General features: G+C 38.5%; 1 protein-coding gene across 1 annotated transcript in view; it reads right to left on the reverse strand.

The window, feature by feature from the left end:
- Positions 1-13337, reverse strand: part of LOC126970105 (uncharacterized) — a 106124-nt gene extending 92787 nt beyond the window's left edge. The window contains exons 1-3 of the mRNA XM_050815829.1: positions 12326-13337; positions 9805-9867; positions 1235-1362 (exon numbers count right to left, since the gene is read on the reverse strand). Of these exons, the coding sequence (XP_050671786.1) occupies positions 1235-1362; positions 9805-9867; positions 12326-13052 (918 nt within the window). The 5' untranslated portion in view covers positions 13053-13337. The remainder of the gene's footprint in view (positions 1-1234; positions 1363-9804; positions 9868-12325) is intronic.
- Between the last annotated feature and the right edge of the window lie 6453 nt (positions 13338-19790).

Below are 19790 nucleotides of genomic sequence, written 5' to 3' on the forward strand. Positions count from 1 at the left end.
AAAATAAGAACCTGTAATATCATTCCGTTTTGAAAAGAGCAACCTCAGAGTTTCTTGCTCGTTCTTCTTTAAGGAAATCTGCCTTCCGAACGAGCGAACGAATATTGGTTAATGACGCGGTTGGCCATTTAGATTTGGAAGGCATCATACATCGTCATAGATAAGGCCAACCGGACCGGCTAACCACCGCATAGCACTGGCCTTAACCGTGTAGGTCTCGTCGTAGACCTCTTTCACGCCAATAACACGTAAGCGCCGTTTAACAAAATATTAATTTAACTGATTTATTTATGATTCCTTACAGCTAACAAAATGAAAAGAGTATATTAAAAATAATACAGAATAGATACGCCAATAAAAAGGAATACTATTAACAGTACAATAAGTGTGTGACAAAGTAGTTTAAGACAAAAACGAAAAATACTAGAAAAACTTACAAGAAAAAATTAAATAGAAAGAAAAGAAGAAATCATATTCATATTGAGTAACTGAAACGGTGAGTAATTTGTGTAGTGTGAGTGAATGTGAGAAGTGTGAGTGAATGTGAGTAGTGTGAGTGAATGTGAGTGTTCGAATATAACGTTTAAATTATGATGTGAGACAATAATTTATCCTAAATATACTAATGATTAACTCCTACAATTTAAACAGTTTAATATCAGTTTTTTGAACCTCAGACTTGATAAGTTGAAAATGTCGACGGAAGAAAATTTCTTATTATATATGTCAGGAAATATATAATATGAATAGATCAGCTAGAACTATTTTTCATAAAGTTAAAACAGAGAACAATAAACTGTAACAAAAAGTAATGTTAAAATGTACAACAAACAATGGGTAATTTAGTAGTGAAACAGTCAAAATATCACGGAAAATTAATTTTATATGACGTGTTGCTTATTTCTATAAATGGAATTTACTGTCATCGTGTTTGAGTATCATCTAATTTCAAAAGCAGGCACAAGTCGAAGACCTCTGTTGTTGCAAATGTCATCATCAGGCTACGGTTTTGAAATTCCTCCAAGGGTGAGGTAAGCTTGCGTAGGTAAGCTTTTTGTAAATATTACTGTGTTTCGGTCTGAAGGGCGCCATACCTAGTGAAATAACTGGGCAAATGAGACTTAACATCTTATGTCTCAAGGTGACGAGCGCAATTGAAGTGCCGCTCAGAATTTTTGGGTTTTTCAAGAATCGGCTCTGCAGCTCTCCCTTTAATACAAAAAAAGGTATTTACCTCAGTCTTCTCGAGCATCATTGCCCGCAGTCGTGTGTACATTGCCTCTTCTCTCGTCCGGGTCGCGTCTCTGATCTCTCTCACCAGCTCGGTGAGGAAACCAGGAGAGTACTGCCCATTGTGCACTCCTAGGAGAAAACCTCAGTCAATTAAAAATGCATACATAACTTACTAGCTGTGACCTGTGTAACACATTTTTGTACTACCAATAATTGTGGGTATATATAAATATACTAGCTGACCCAGCAAACATTGTATTGCCGATATTAAAATCGCGATACAAAAGTAACAGTTGATCGTAGATGGGTGAAAATTTGAAGTTGTATGTGTTTTTTATGCTGACTCATAATCAAACAATTTAAAAAAAATGTCAAAAAATATAAAAAAAAATTCGTGTGGACCACCCTTAACATTTAGGGGGATGAAAAATAGATGTTGTCCGATTCTCAGACCTACCTAATATCCAGTCAAAATTCATGAGAATCGGTCAAGCCGTTTCGGAGGAGTTCAATGTTTAACACCATGACACGAGAATTTTATATATTAGATATTATGTATAATATGGACTTTTCATATACCATATTATAGACTACTTACCTATAGTGGATTATATTATAGCGGATAATGGTGTATGGTTCTTGTCTGGTTCTGTGCAGGCCACCCAAAAATTTTAAGCGGCACTACAGTTGAGTTCGTCACCATGAGTTAAGTCTTGTTTGCCCAGTAAATTCACTAGCTACGGCGCTCTACACACTCTCTACATTAGTGCTTCACGGCAGAAAAAAGCGCCGTTGTGGTAGCAATAATCTAGATGGCATTCTGTGCAAAGAAGCCTGGTAAATGCCCTAAGTCGACTCTTACGACACCCTTGACTATCCTATTCATTTTATGCCCCGGGAGCACAGGGCTTCTTGATTGAACCCAAAATTCTAAACGGCATTCCAATTGTGCTCGTCACTGAGACATTAGATGTTGTTTCATTAGCTCTGGAAGTTAACTAGCTATGGCGCATTTCAACCGAAACACAGCAATGCTTGCATATTATGTACCTGCTGGTTCACGGCAGGAAAAGCCTTATGTGGTATACACTTAGCGGCCACCCAAAGAAGCCTTCCAATGGTGAGAAGTTGTTGCTCGACACTACTTTGTAACGATATGTAGATGGAAGTTTTACTTTTCGAACGGTTTTGGGAGGGGGAATCGAGTCTAACTGTCTTATTCATAATGACTTAGCGGAGATTTAAAACATCGCTAATATACGCTTGTTAAAAAATGGTATTCATAATCGCATATTAGTGCTAAACCGCTAATTATCTCTTCGATAAAGCTGACGTCACTCATAGTAGCTAGGACCCTTCTATAAGCCTATTTTAAGCACTCGAACGTAAAAAAACATGGCCGACATCGATCAGCTTTTGCGTCAAATAATGTGATAAAAAGCTTCCCGCTCAAAGTTGTTGGATATCCGTCATAGATTGACAACCGACAGAGTTCAAAACTTTGATTTTTCAAGTTTTAAATTATTTTGACATTGACTTTTGACAACTGACAAACCATTGACATTGAAAATATGTCTGTTTCCATTGACAGTTCCCCATTAATTAGTTAAAATAATGTTTTTTTTGTACGAAATGGCAACATTGCGTACTATAGAGACGTATTAGTTAAGGGAGATTTATCTAACGAATATGAATAAGGAATTTTATCGAACGTTCGCTAGGTTTAAAACACGTTTTAACTAATCTAGCTTTATACCTTCGAAAAGCGTTTTATTATGAATAAGGCAGTAAGTGTTAACGTAGCTATATGAAACCATAGAGTCGCGAATCAAATCTATCGTTACAAGCCACTAAGCAACGGTGGCATCTAATGAATTGCGTAAAATTCGCAACGCTATGAGAAGTAGGCGATGAAGCGGCGCGCGGGGCGGGGGCGAAGCGCTAACAGTACATTGTTATGAAAGGGTAATTATGCGTTTAATGAGAACTCAATATTCTAACGGTGTATAATATCGTGGTAAAGGTAGATTAGCTATATACAATAATAATCAACCACAGCAGGTGAACTCATGTGGTTTAACCACCTGTTTTAAAGCGAAATGAAGGAATAGAGAAAAGAAAGTGTGCTACGAAGATCCTAAATTATATTCTTCTGTAAGGCCATCGCTACAATGAGGGCAAGTTGCTTCAAAACCCTCAATATCCAGGCAGAGGACTTGTGTCCACTGAGGATTTCTTTTAATGATAATAAAGGACGAGACGTGCAGGACGAAATACCCCAAAAATTCTAAGCGGCACTACAATTGCGCTCGCCACCTTGAGACATAAGATGTTAAGTCTCATTTGCCCAGTAATTTCACTAGCTACGGCACCCTTCAGACCGAAACACAGTCATGTTTACACATACCTGGTTCACGGCAGAAATAGGCGCCGTTGTAGTACCCAAAATCTAGCCGGCATCCTGTGCAAAAAAGCCTCCCACTGATACTGCACCTCTTACAGCCGTTCCCAATATTCAGTCTATCACCAGTTGTGGCCTACTTGAGATAAAAATCGTAACTATCGTTAACTTTTCTGTCCCAATAAACTTATTGACGGTAACTCATCTTATCCGGACACGCTGTCTGTCAATGGGAGGACGTATAGCTTAGAAGCTCACCAGCGATAGAAGTTTGCAAGGAAATTACAATTCACGTGTCCCAATATAAGCCGATAAGAATGACTTATCGGGTATATGGGCTTCAGATTGACAGCTAATTAGTAATTACTGAAAGTAGAATGTAGTACTTTATCTCTATCTGTAGATAGTATATCGGGAACGGCCGTTAGAGATCATAAGCTTGGATGATGTTATTTAGATACAAATAAGAACTCGGATTATATTGTAAGGCAAATATTTCTCTAAACGTAAACGAGCATAGTCATCGCTAGGGCGTGAGTCCGAGCACATGTAGGGGGCACAATATATCTACAAATTAAAGTGTTAATTTCTCCAATAATAATAATTACACACCTGTTCCATGTACTGCTGTATCCGTTTGGAAAGAGTCTTGCGGACGGTTTTCGTTAAGAATATGGAAAAATTATTGTCAATAGGTAATACATGTACTTTAACTTCTTAAAATTTTCGCCTTACAGAACGTAATTTATAATTTGAACGTTCGAGTCCTACTGTCAGGTCATATATACCTAATTAGGAGAATAAAATCATTAGGGCCAACAACGCAATTGAGTGCATACCAACCTAAATTAAATAAATATGCAAAAATTTTTATGTTCGTAAACTTTGATTAATCGTAGCTAAGTTTGTAAGATGATATTATAAATAGAATAATGACGTTTCTCGAAACCCCTACCAATGTCCATTATATCTCAGAACCATCTCAATAACATTAGCTTTCCAACGGAAATGCCTGCATTTAAATCAGTACATTGATTTTGGAGCTACGATGCACTACAGACATACGTTAAAGTTATAACTTTTATGCGTTAGAAAAGCGACTACATATAGACGGGGGCGTGAACTGGTTTTCTAGCAAGGTAGGCACTGTAGATCTAACTAGCCGTAGTTGATCTTTAGTTCGACAGTACGACATAAGTTGTATGAAACGCTGCTTGCTGCGTATATGCAATCTGTAGACTGTGTGCCATAGGTAATAAATTTACTTTTTTAGCACTTTTACACTAGTGCTATATTCATTTAGGTTCATAACGAGGTAGGAATGCCTAATTGCCTATATGATATGCACGCCCCTGCATACAGAAGCGTTGAAGTCCGGGATTCGGTTTAACAAATGGTTTCCTGTGCATGACGTCGACCATTCAATCGATCGACTTGACATTCGACACCACCGCTTGTAGGTACTCCCTTATTTGAAATAAGATATAGATATGGTATTTTTGAGTTCCGCACCAATGTGCAAGATAGTATTTTCTTTGATTAACGGGAGTGTTGCATATTTTTTTATGGAAAAGGAGGACAAACGAACGTACGGTTCACCTGGTGTTAAGTGATCACCGCCGCCCACATTCTCTTGCAACACCAGAGGAAGGTGTACGCGCTTTTTTTTAAGGTAACCATGTCGTATCGTCCCGGAAACACCGCACAAGGAAGCTCATTAAACAGCCTTGTAGTACGTGGAAGAAATCTCCTTGAAAACCGCACTGTGGAGGACCGCCACACATCCAGATGGTGGGGATGATATCCTAATTTGTGGTTTAAAATTTAAATAAAACGTTTGGGACTGAAAACGTAATTTTGAATGGTCTCGAAACGTCGGTAACTAAAATAATAATAAAAATATAACTTTACGCAAAATCTAATGTAAAAACACAGTTACACGCATTTTTATCGTTTAAGGCGTTGTGCCCAAAATTTGGAAGCGTGTTTATATCACGCCAGTACACAAAAAGGGCCCAAAGAATGATGTTACTAATTATAGGCCGATATCCAAATTGTGTATAATAGCTAAAGTATTCGAAAAGCTGGTTTATACTTGTATGTATCCGTCAATAAAGAATTCCCTGTGCTATAACCAGCATGGATTCTTTAGAGGTCGTTCAACGGTTTCCAATTTAGTGCTCCTGAACAATTCACTAACCGAGGCTATGGAGGATGGTGGAAAGGTCGATGTCATATACACAGACTACAGCAAAGCGTTTGATAAAATTAACCATAACCTGCTATTATCGAAACTCTGTGACATTGGTATAAGTGGTGACTTGCTTAGATGGTTTACATCATACATAAATAATCATTCACAAGCAGTGGTGGTTAATAACTACATTTCTAGCTGGGTAATCGTTCGCAGCGGAGTCCCACAAGGTTCTTTACTCGGGCCATTACTTTTTATTATTTTTGTAAATGATATCGGCCTTTGTCTCCGATCTTCCAAGCTTCTCTGTTTCGCTGACGACATGAAAATTTTTGCCACTATATCTTCTGAATCAGATGCTCAAGCACTACAATATGATCTGTCTTGTTTGGAGAACTATTGTGATATAAATTGTTTGGATCTTAACCCTACCAAATGTAATTTGGTAACTTTTAGCCGTAAGCGCAACCCCATTCTCTTCAATTATAAGCTAAAAGGTCATTTACTGAAAAGAGAGAATGTCATACGAGATCTTGGAGTGCACCATGATAGTAAATTAATATTCGACAGTCATATTGATATCATCACAGCCAAGGCGCTAAAGGCACTAGGATTTATATTGCGTAATTCTAAAGATTTTAAACGCTCTAAGACACTTAAAATCTTGTACTGCACATTTGTGCGCAGCCATGTTGAATATGGCTCTGAGGTTTGGAATCCAGTGTACTCTACTTATGTTAGCCGTTTCGAAAACATTCAGAGAAGGTTTGTGCGGCATTTATGCTTCCGCACTGGTCAATCCTATGACTCATCTGAATATATTAATATTTGCAAAAGGCACCATCTACTTCCTCTTGAAAAAAGACGCGAAATAGCCGATTTAATATTTCTCATGAAGATAGCCTCTGGTTTTATTGACTGTCCCGAACTTTTATCCTTAATTATACTCAGAATCCCGTCTAGGCCGCTTAGGTTCAACCCACTTTTATATCTTCCTCATCTGAGTATGAGTACCAAATATAGACAAAATACATTCCTTTGGCGAGCAAGTAATAATTTTAATAAATTATCTAGGGATAATACAATCGATCTTTTCCAGGCTAACTTTATGTCAGCGAGGAGCATGTTAAGCCGGTGTTTTTTTAATAAGTATTAAGATAGTCGTTAAAAGTAGTACTGTTATGTCACTGAATCTTTAGTGGTGTACAACTGTTTTAATTATTTAATTGATTTAAATTGTGCATTGTATTTTATTAGTTTACTTTAGTGTTTATTAGTATCGTTGAAATTAATTATTCTGTAGCTACTGGCGGAGACCTATAATTGGCTCACAGTTATGTAAATTAACATATAAGGTAGCTAATAGATGTTGGTCTTCCTAATAAATAAATAAATAAATAAAAAAGTATTTTATTTAAAATATATCAACGTATAATATCATTATTTTTATCTTATATATAAAATTCTCGTGTCACAATGTTCGTTCCCGTACTCCTCCGAAACGGCTTGACCGATTCTCATGAAATTTTGTGAGCATATTAAGTAGGTCTGAGAATCGGCCAACATCTATTTTTCATACCCCTAAGTAATAAAGGTTGCTCACCCTTAATTTTTTTTTTAATTTTTGGACGAAATTTTTTGTTTTTATTTTTTTATAATGTGGCATTAAAAAATACATACAACTTCAAATTTTCACCCATCTACGATCAACAGTTACTTTTGTATCGCGATTTTAATATCGGCAATACAACGTTTGCTGGGTCAGCTAGTATCTATATATATATAAAAGAAAGTCGTGTTAGTTACACTATTTATAACTCAAGAACGTCTTTACCGATATGGCTGAAAATTGGTGAGGAGGTAGCTTAGAGCCAGGAGACGGACACAGGATATAATAAGTCATAAAATATCAAAAAAATTACGAAAATATATTATTATAAAAAATATATTTTCTGATACATTTTGTATGGATTGACATTTTGATGACATCTCGAGAATAGAAAGAATTCAATAAAGTTTTTTGTTAGTTTCACGCTACATGAGTTATAAAATACAACTGACAGTGCACGTTATATTATTCTAGTTGACCGGTTGGTGTGTTTGTTTCGAGTTTCTATTAGCTTATTGTGCCGATATTATCATTAACACGACCAAGACGATCAAATTATTCCCGACAAAGACGTAATGCAACTAGGATTCAAAATATTGCGAATGAAAGGACTGAAGAAGAACAAGAAATTGCAGGTGAAAAGAACTGCGTTAGCATGGATCGTCTTCGTGCTATGAATCACAAAAGCAAAGCGTAGCAGCCCGTAAAACGGATCGGCTGGCAATACGAAATCGTCCAGTAAAACCTCAGAGATCAACAACTTATAGATAATTCTTCAGATCTGCAGCAACTACTTAATGAACATTTTGCATAACGAGTTAGCCAGCAAATTTTTAATTTCCGATTCGTCTCGCATTCGCCCTGACCATTCAAATCTTAAGGCCAATCCTTGAAAGTTTGTGGAATGAATCAAGACAATCCATTTCCGAAGTTCAATCTATATATATATAAGAGATTTCCACGTATATAGTCACTCATCACGATATCTCTGGAACCACTAGAGCTAAAGACTTGAAATTTGGTAGGAATATTCTTTTCACCGAGTACAGCTCAGCTAAGGATTTTCCAAAATTCCACCCGCAAGAGTTTTTTTTTAATATGAACAGAACAACGTCTGTCGGGTCAGCTAGTACTTTAATAACAGGAACTTTTTTTTTAATTTAGAGTGTGCCCTTTTGTAATTTGCCATCAAGGTTTATATTATTGCTGTTGTAGTATCAATAGTAGTACATAATCTGTCAAAATTGCAGCAACAGGCAAACGGACGGAAGTGCCAATTGGTACTATACTGGTGAAACCATTCGCCAAAGAGGATGTAAATACTACGTAATAAGAAGCGGGACTGCCTAAGTAAAAATTGAAATTTAGTTTAGTATGAAAGGTGCAGTGAGATTTGGCATGTTTAAAATAGGAATTGCAATTGAGCGACGATCTGGCTAAGTTTGGAAGCAAACAGTTGCTTCAAACGTAGTTAGTGGATTTCCGTATCTATAGCCGTCATCTGTCAATACATCAATGATCCACCTTTCATACAATCAAGTGAATTGCTTACGAGAGTTTAGCGAAACTCTGCTGGCTGCGTTTTCTGCTCGCTTCGCGTTTGAGTCGTGCCTCGAACTTTGCGAGTCTGTCGCCCTAACCACCGGCGGAATTGTAGTGAACCTACACCGGTCGGACTCTATTTTTTATATTTATATTGACAATGTTCTTTTTTATAAATTTGTTATATAATTATAAATATAGTAAATAAGATTCAGTTGTTATAAGTAATAATAATAATAAGCCGAGATGGACACATTGACCTAGCTCACGAGGTTAGGTACAGATATGTGGGATGTTTATTCCGTAAATGGGCTTATAACAAACTGTCGATAGCAACGTACATAAAGAAGCATTCGCTGAGTTATTGCTTGAATTACAGAAAATAGCTGATTAATCATCCGAAATCGGCAAGTGCCGCACGGCACTACATTTTTCAGATACATCAAAATCGAAAGTGGCGTACGGCACACCACTCCCTCACCAAGTTCTGACCCTTATTTTATTTATAAGATGGTTTATTTTGCATGGTCTTATAGCTTGTTTCAATAGCTTTCAGATACATTCACTCAAACCATCCTAATTATAAGCAATCTATTAAAACACGTAAAATAATGCGCAGAACGCGCGCCAAAATCACGCCGATTGAGGCATACCGCGCGATCAGGGATTCCCGTAACGGAAAGATTAAGTGGGAAATTCTCGAAGAGATGTAATGGATCCCTGGCATATGCCAGCGATCCAACAGAGGCCAAGGGAAAGAAAACCATATGACTCTATTCGCATGAATAGAGTCATATTTTAGAAATAGTGATAAAATAAAATTACCTGATCCTCCTAAACTCGAAGCTGATTTAGGGTAGAAAGGTTGTTGTATACTCTCCAACTCCGCTGAAAAAAAATAGGATTTTTGGTTTATGTTGTAGTTTAGGTAATCTAGACTGATATAAAACAGTATTTGTTCACAAATAATATATAATATATTGTAAAATAACGTTGTAATATCAAGAGCTATTTAGTTTTAATAATATTTTGAATTATCATTGATGTTTAAAATGTGAACCATACTGTTTCTGATTAGATTCCGGTAGGCATTTGATAGACATAAAAAAGAATTCATAAGGAATTAATTATAATATATAATAACTAGCTGACCCAGCAAATGTTGTATTGCCGATATTAAAATCGCGATACAAAAGTAACTGTTGATCGTAGATGGGTGAAAATTTGAAGTTGTATGTATTTTTTAATGCTGACTCATAAACAAACAAATTTAAAAAAAAATGTCAAATAAATGAAAAAAAATCGTATGGACGACCCTTAACATTTAGGGGGATGAAAAATAGATGTTGTCTGATTCTCAGACCTACCCAATATGCACTCAAAATTTCATGAGAATCGGTCAAGCCGTTTTCGAGGAGTTCAATGTTTAACACCATGACACGAGAATTTTATATAGTAGAGATAAAAATACTTCTATGGCTTTTTATCAACTAACATCTTTTGTCAGTCTGTTACTCTTTTTGCAAACATTTCATGTGGACAAATTGGGGAGATGCAACTAGTAAAGAACAAGAAGCAAGTTTGCCATATTATCAGTCTACTAAAACAAAACAAGCCTAAAAGATCTCGTTGCACCAATTACACTGAGGATCAAACATGAAATATCTCTTGAGTCTGTGGTTAGTATCAGCAACCATGCCCTTCAAACCGGAACATAAGAGTAAAAGTTAAGCCCTATTTGTTCTGCTACTATGTACAGTGTTATACACATTATCTCAATTTAAATTAATTCGAATGGAATAAGAGTATCACTATATTCTTCTCACTCAGAGCGCCAATTGTTTCCAAAGCGGTAGTAGTATCTAGTATATTAGAAATGACATCAAAAAGAATTCTAAAGGAATTAATTTTGAGAAAATAAATGCATTTTTATGCCTTTTATCAATTGTCCTAAGCACAAACTGTACAATGTCACCCAAAAGGTACTAAAGACTCTATATATCGGGGTGGAATCAGGAATTAAGAAATCAACAGTGGAACAAACAGAGGCCAAAGGAAAGAAAACCATAAGTGACAACAGGCAAGTATCAAATATGTCTTAGTACTGATGATTGTCAAATAATCTTCCCCAGTAGACTCACAACCTGATAAAGGTGTAACAGAAGTTTGCTGAGCAAGAATGGTGCATATTGTGGTTAGTTTTGAGGGACTTCTTTCGATTGATATAATGATGATGGGGGGCAGCAAGCTTGGAGATTATCCTGATGGTAGGTCTTTAATAATTTACATGCCTGTGTTATACTAGAGGAATGAGTGGTAGTTTTTGATGTTCAATAAGTGATTTTAAATCCTATTTTGAATAAAAATATTGGAATTTGAATAACAAGATGTACCAGCCTTATCAAATTTTACTTAAAAAAAAAATATACAAGCTATTTCAAAAGTTTTTTTATGACAATAAGGGATCAGACATGCAGGACGTTCACCTGATGGCAATGAAACACAGTAATGTTTAAGCATCACTGCTTCACGACAGAAATAGGCGCCATTGTGGTAGCCATAATCTAGCCAGCATCCTGTGCAAAGGAACCTCCCACTGGTATAACTAACTGGTATAACAACAAATAAACATATTATTATTATTTATTCATATAAGTACTCAAAAATGATTTATTGCATTATACTTGGACCTTGAGTTTTGTGTGGGTGACTGGTTGACTCAAGGGGTATCTTATTACAATATTATTATAGCTTAAATGTAGGAGTCAACGTAAATAATATAATGTTATATGGACATGAGCACTATCATTATTTTCAAACATTTTTGAATTGTTACATTGAAAGAACTTTATAGTTATTATATAACTTAAGCATAAGGAAAATAACACAGCATCAAAGTTATAGATGAGATGTAAAAAAAACAAGAATTGACTCAAAAACTAGGTAGCCAAGGAAGTTCAGAGTCAATAAATGATCATAATAAGATTAGACTCTGTGGTTAGTATCAGCAACTATGCCCTTCCAGCCAGACCATAAAAGTGAAGTTCAGCACTATTTTGCGGAAAAAATAGGTGGCAAACACTTCATGTGTTCTACTGCTCATATACATATGTTCATTACATTTTTTTTATATATATCACATAGCGATGCTGTTACACACATTAATATACATCCACACTAGCTACATGTGTATATAATAAAAATATATATATAAAATGCATGAGTAATATAATATTATACAGATGAAATATGTCAACATTTTAAATGCAGATTGAAGTAGGTACCTAAATTCGATCTACCACAAAGTTACCTGCTTAAATTTTTTTTATGTCTGATGTGGACTTACCTCTAGTATCCCTTAATTCTTTGCTCAATCTTTCATTGACCAACTTCAATGAGGATATTTGATCTAACAAATATGACAAAAGTCGACTACCAACTTGGCTTCCAGACGTTTCTGAGCCTGATTCAGTCTCAGATTCAACTTCATTTGATGGTCTGTGGTCTGCAACATCTGGTAAACCTCTCGGACAAGGATCACTATACCTTCTGCCACCATTACTATCATCTTTATCATTTAGATTAACTTCACTGTTACAATTAGTATCTGCTGTAATTATTGGAGGTAAGCTGGCATAGTCTTGACTATCAATAGGAATCTTTGGTTGCAAATATGACTGACATGACCCATCATCTTGTGGACTCAGTGCCACTTCAGTTTTGTTCCTTCTACGACGTATGTGCGTTCTTTGTATACCATTATTTACATTCGGTATAATTGAATATTCCGGGTAGCGGTGCATCGGATATGTTGGCATTGAAGGTAAGGATGTAGGTTGATTTGAGCTGTACATATACCTGTACCGGTCATGACCTGGATGAAACTCAGAATACATCGGCCAGTTAAAATTTGGATGAATATCGTAGGCACTATCGAAAGATTGAGTAGGTTCTTGAATAAGGGACGTAGTTTTATCAAGCCATTTCGATAAGTATGACCTTTTGCTTGATTTTGTTTTCTTCCGCTTTCCCAAAGGACCGTTGCTTGGCGATGAATTTGGTATCGAAGCCATCGAAGCGCGATCGAAGCAATTGAGGACTCAGGAAACAATATCCCACTGAATTTTTAACTCATCTTTTGCTTGTTACATATATTTGGTAGCTTTCAATATTTTGTAGGTCACCAGGGCTTTTGACACTCACAACAACTAGTATCTATTTTTCAAATAAAAAATGTTAACCAACCGCAAATCGAGTAAATACTAATAAATTATTTGAAGTTTGATCGCAATATTAAAGAGGATGTAAATACTAGGTACAATATTATATTCACTAATGTCAAAATGACAAAAATCTGACTAAAATATTTACGAAGATTACGTATAAAAATTTAATAAAACTGTCAGAGTCGTTGAACGGTGCTGCCAATTTAGAATATTAATACCATAGAAGTAGTCTCCTTTTAGATAGCAATAGTTTTGGTATGAGTTGTCTAAGGTGTTATCATTATCAAAATATTATGACCAAAATTACCCCTAACGGAAAAAAATCGTACGATACAATGTAAATAAATAATGAAACAGAATGATGAAAAGCATGTACTGATAATTATATATTTATAATATGACCATAATATAACAAAGATAAGCTATATAACGAAGTAATTTCATATAAATCACGATTACCTATGTGAATATTGTGTGAATAGTTACTACCGTCACAATGCTAGCAATGATCAGGAATTATATATTGTCTTCTTTTTTATTTCTATTCACATGTATTTATTTTCTTAAATCTATGTTTTATTTATCTAATACATATTTTATATTTATAAAAGCAAAATATCATATAAGCTTAAACTAACTAAGAGTGCGCCGGAGTGCAGCGGAGCCATAGCTTGGGCTGGTGTCAGAGCTGCAGATACTGTAAAAAGTTGTGAGATCCATGTAATACCAAGTCGGTCAATTTATTGCGCTTAAGGGTCCTTTTCGATGTCAAACATCGATGTAAAATAATTAAAACAGAGTTTTTTTTGATGATTGGGTAACAACTGGCATTCATAGGAGCAGACAAAGGCTATATGAACTCTAAAGTGAGAGATCATTATATAATCATGGTGCATCTTTTCTCAAGTATGTTAAAAAATACTCTAAATTATTTAAAAGTGTTTGTTCTATTAAAGCCTATGCATATCAGACAGATAATTCAAAATGCACCGAAAAAAATAAAGATGACTTGGAATGTTACTAACTGGGAATCTGGAAGATTGAAAGACCGCAATATTGAATAATTCAATCTCAGCAGGAAGTTGCTACTGCTTTTGAGAATTTTTTTTCTGAGATTCCAGTTTCTATCACAAACACTCTTGTCTCCTCCACCAGTGTTGCTGAGTCACTTCTTCTGGAAAATGTTATAGAATGTCAACAAAGTTTCAATTTTAGTTTTTTTTATTTTTTTTTATTCTTTATTTGGCTACTATGGCCCACTTAAATGTCATAATCATACAGTCAGATATAATTGTAATTAATACACAAATAACATAAAATAAGTACATACATCATTAAATTAAAAAAAATTAATAACAAAGCCCCATATTCCTCAGTCCCTGTGTGCAACGTGCAGTTTACAACAGCGATTTATATAAACACAGTCGAGCCGATCCGCCAGTGCAGCCAGCATGCTGTTGTTGCTTCCTCGGACTCGGCGCACCAGTGACGTGCCTCTGTTTCACATTATTGTATAGAAACAGTCAACACGGGCTTCGGCAAACATCGCTGAGGCGATGCCTATTGCATCGGCCGCCTCAACAGCATCCTAAATACATTGTTGTACTGGACCCGAAGGGCGCTGTACGATCTTTGCGTATAGTCAGTCCACAGGCTGCAGGTATAGAATGAGGTGTAGTAGGCCCTTAAAACAGTAATCTTAACATCTGAAGAGCACCTTGCAAACCTACGGATCACCATATTAGCTTTTACCGACATCGTCCTCCGTTCCCGCTCAACATCTGCGTCATCCCTCAAGGAAGGTGTTACCAAATGGCCAAGATATTTAAATAGATCAACCATTTCTAACGGTGTTCCATTTAGCCTTATAGGTGGCATCTCTGTTACTTTTCTAGGCCCTACCTGAAAGACCATGCACTTGCTCTTTTTAACATTATACACCAGCCCGTGTTCAGCTGCATAGCCCTCACAAGTGCTTATTAACTTTCTGAGTCCACAGACTGAAGCGCTCAGCAGAAACATGTCGTCCGCGTAGCTTATGTTATTGAAACATACGTCGTCTATGTAACAACCGACATGCTGTTTGCTGAGCGCCTTGATCATACCATTTACATATAGATTAAAAATGGAGGGCGAGCTCAACCCCCCCTGCCTCACCCCGCATTCCAATCTGTACGAATCAGACATGGTGCCCGACCATTTCACATTATTCAACTGGTTCCCATACCAGTACTTAAAGATGTTAATAAGCTCATTAGGAATATCGGATGCTCTCATCTTTTCCCATAGGATGTCATATGAGACCAAATCGAAGGCCTTGGAAAGGTTTTAGAGACTGAGCGTTTGGCGATTAAATAAAACAACTGCTTGACTGTGAGGAATATGTGGAAGATATATGGAAGATATGATTTATTAAAAGGTTACACGATATATATACAAAATCCTTAAAACTAGTTACCCAATTACAATCGTTACTTAAAAAATATTTACAAGTTCAGAAAATACACACCAATGCTAGAGCTTACATTTCAACCAATAGTAAAACGTTTCATCCAATAAAGATTTGAGAATAATATTATGTGTTCTATCACGCTCTAAAACTAATGCTATCGCAGTTTGTGTAAACTCGCGTCGAACCTCGATCATACGATGTCAATGAGCATTCCGCACCTACGGCTGTTGCTCATTGATTAAAATTGCATGAATAGCGATCGACGCCCGAGTCCCGGATTGGCAACCGAACTGCCATATTCACTCGTGCTCGTTGTCAACCTAGCTCTCTGAGTCGCTTTATTTTTAAAGCTACCCTCAGAAAGCGCCGCGCCATCATCCACAGTGCGAGGACGCCGTCACCAGCTCCGATCTCCGGCTACGTAGCTGCCCTCCAGGCTCAGTACCTACTACCCGGCTTCCCACCATCGGGATCCCCCGGAGAATGGCACAACAGACATTGCGTCGGGCTCCACCGATGTTGGAGCCCGACGCAATGTCTTCGAAGAAGTCAAAGAAAAAGAAGCCGTCCGTCGTACGACCACAATCGCCAATGGACACGACGCCTATCGCTTCCGCGCCGCACATCACGGGTGTTAAGGCGGAATACGCGCGTCCGGTCACGACCGCCTGCCACGCGGTTGAAAAGAAGCTCTCTCCAAACTATCATTCTATTAGTGTGGAGAGCATCCTCGAGGAGATGCAGACCTACAGCGCACCTCCATCGACCTGCAGCCAGCGCTCATCAACAGATGAGCACACCCGTATACGGGCGAGCACACCTGAGATGCCGCCACAGAATACATCCCCAACTGCGAGCTTCGCCGCAGTTGCATCGTCTCCCGGCCGCCAAATGGAGACGCAGACTGCCCCCACGGCCACCACCGGCCCCACGGCCGCCGCCACCACCCGAAAGGGAAAAATGCCGACGCTGACGGTTGAAGAAATGCCCGTATGGATCCCACACCTGAAGATCCTGCGCGAGATGTTGGGTCGGAACGCAAATGGCCCGCCCATACCGCAGAGGAATCCGCTTCCTGCCAGCGGACGAAGAAGAATATAGAGTCGTACAGCAGTACCTCTCAAGTCAAGAGGATCTCACGATCAAGGAGATGCAGACCTACAGTGCACCTCCATCGACCTGCAGCCAGCACCCATCAACAGGTGAGCACACCCGTATACGGGCAAGCTCACCTGAGATGCCACCACAAAATGCATCCCCAACTGCGAGTTTCGCCGCAGTTGTATCGACTCCCGGCCACCAAATGAAGACGCAGACTGTCCCCACGGCCACTACCGGCCCCACGGCCGCCGACACCACCCGCAAGGGAAGAATGCCGCCGCTGGTGGTTGAAGAAATGCCCAACTGGATCCAACACTTCAAGATCCAGAAAGGGCCAGCACAGTGCCACCGCTGCCAGGGCTTCCGACACTCGTCGCACGGCTGCCATCGGCAGCAAGCTTGCGTACGATGTGGCGGACCGCATCCAGCCAAAGACTGCAGCCGTCCACTGACGGAACCCGCCACCTGCGTAAACTGCGGTGGACCCCACCCGGCAAGCAACACAAGCTGCCGGGTCTACAAAGAAGAGGCTCGCAACAGACGCGCAAGCACGGTTACGCGCACCGGCTCCAGAAAGCCTGTTGCCTCCCCCACGCCGCCCCTCCCACAAGTCGAGGAAAAAAATGAGGAATATGAAACTACCCGCAGTGAGTTTTTTGTAGATACCCGCAACAACCATGAAGAGTTGTTGCGCCCAGAAAGAAGCGATCCAGAGCCAACCCCACGACCAGAAGACGTGGCGGCAGACAAATCCATACCCATGGCCTCGGCAAATCAAGCCCTGCCTCGAGAGGCCAAAGGAAAAAAGAATCCAAAGAGTACCCGCATAATGGAAAAACCACCATTGCGAAGTGAGGACATAAGTGATGAGGCATTTGGAATGTTGGGCACCCTCATAAAAGCATTCCAACTAGAATACTAAGTCATGGAAGTCTTGAAGCCTAACCGACCAGCCGACCAGCTGATCGCCCCGTGTATCCTTCCTAAGGGGCTCGATCGCTCGGGACAAGCGGGGGCGCCAACCAAGAAGCCAAATGAAGAAAGTAAAGATGAAAAACGGAAGGAAAAACGTCATGGGGGACGTAAGAACCCCACCCCAACGACCTGGACATAGTCATATCCAGCGCTGATACCTGATGCAGGAGGCTATCGCCTCGATCATCATCCCCCACGCGCCCTTCGGGCGCGCGTGAAATGACATCACATGTGTGCCCGAGTCCCGACGCGTCATTCGAGGACGCTCGGCCTTGCTGTGCGGTTGTGTAACGCGGAGCATATGACTGATCACGTGAGTATGTCTGCGATCGACGAGAGAAAGTACGATGCTTGAAACTTCACTGCGATGACTACTGGTGATCTATATGATTCTATGAGTTGATGTACAGCATTATGAAATGGTTCTTATCAGAGCTAATATTACGTTATACAAAATAAAATGTTCTTATCAGAACGAATCTTTCGGCATACGCTTATTACAGTTATTATGCACGATTACTATTTCTACGATCTATAATGCTACGTTACAAGTTAGGTATTAGACATTTGTATTAATTGATATTATTGGTTGTAGGTACAGCTACAAGGTCAAGGACGCAGGCGTAAACCGATGTATTTCTATCTGTATAGTATTTGATAGCACTCTTCAAGCACAATATCGCAGTTTCCGTGGAAAGTCCCTGCCGAAAACCAAACTGGTTTTCATGCAACTGCAAGAATCTATTTAATTGTGCATTTAGAATGCTGTCAAACACTTTACCTATAATAGTAGCTAAAGATATAGGCCGATAATTATTTATATCTGATAAATTTCCATTTTTATTTTTCACTACAGGTACTACAATAGTCTTCATCATGTCCGTTGGTAGGTATGAGTGGGAAATACACAAGTTGTACAGCATGGCCAGCCCTGTACATATGAGGTCCAGCGTGCTGAACATGTTCCACACTCAGCCCATCATGGCCAGGGGATTTACCCTTGGTGATCGAATTAATTGCTTTTAATACATCCTTAGCCATAATTCTAGTATTTATACACTCCCCACTCACCCGACCTGATGTCTGGGACTGTGACGGTCCTAATGGTGATGTCACAACAAAATTATCTTTAAACTTATCAGCAATTAATTTGGGATCACTTGTACCATCCACAGTCACAGGATGACCAGGCTGACCTATCAATTCATTTGTGTGCTTCCAAAAACCTCTGAGATCCTTCGCGCAGTGCTTAGAAGCGAGTACGTCCATTTTTAATTGATCTTGATGTTTTTGACACCATCTTAATCTTGATTTAAAAATTCTCTTACTATTGCACATCTTTTGATATATACTTCCTTCAGAAGGACTCCCCGTCCACAACCATTCCTGAAAACACGCCTTCGCCTCACTGTGACTGTTACTAACGTGTTTATTCCAACCTATTATTGTTTTTCGTTTACGTATACACTGCTCACGCTTATTTCCCCGCCCCGCCACTGCCGCCTGTCATAACGCGAGCACAATGTCTGAATACAGTTTGTCAATAACTGAGCTGTGAGCAGGATTGTTGCATAGTTGATTGTTGTTAGCCCTGGAGAAATAATCAAAACTTTTAAATCTCTAGACATGAAAAAAACTGCTGATATATGGGGCATTTCTGTTAAAATATTAAGTTCAATAATTGATGTCCTAGCACCATATCTTGCAATAGTCTTTAATAATGGTATTAATCATGGTGTGTTTCCTGACCTTCTAAACATAGTAAAATTACACCAATATTTAAGTCGGGATGCTCTTCTGACCCGAATAACTATCTTCCTGTGTCGGTTTTGCCGACTCTTAGTAAAATTATTGAAAAAATAATTTTAAGCCAAATGCTTACTTACTTTAACTCTCATAACTTACTTCATTTGAAACAATTTGGCTTTACTAGGGGACGTTCAACAACGGATGTAGGTGTTGAGCTTATCAAGAATATTTTTGATGCCTGGGAGGAATCGTAGAATGCACTTGGCATTTTCTGTGATTTATCTAAGGCTTTTGATTGTGTTCAACAT

The sequence above is a fragment of the Leptidea sinapis genome, chromosome 20 (genome assembly GCF_905404315.1).
Source record: "Leptidea sinapis chromosome 20, ilLepSina1.1, whole genome shotgun sequence".
In the NCBI taxonomy this organism is placed as follows: domain Eukaryota; kingdom Metazoa; phylum Arthropoda; class Insecta; order Lepidoptera; family Pieridae; genus Leptidea; species Leptidea sinapis.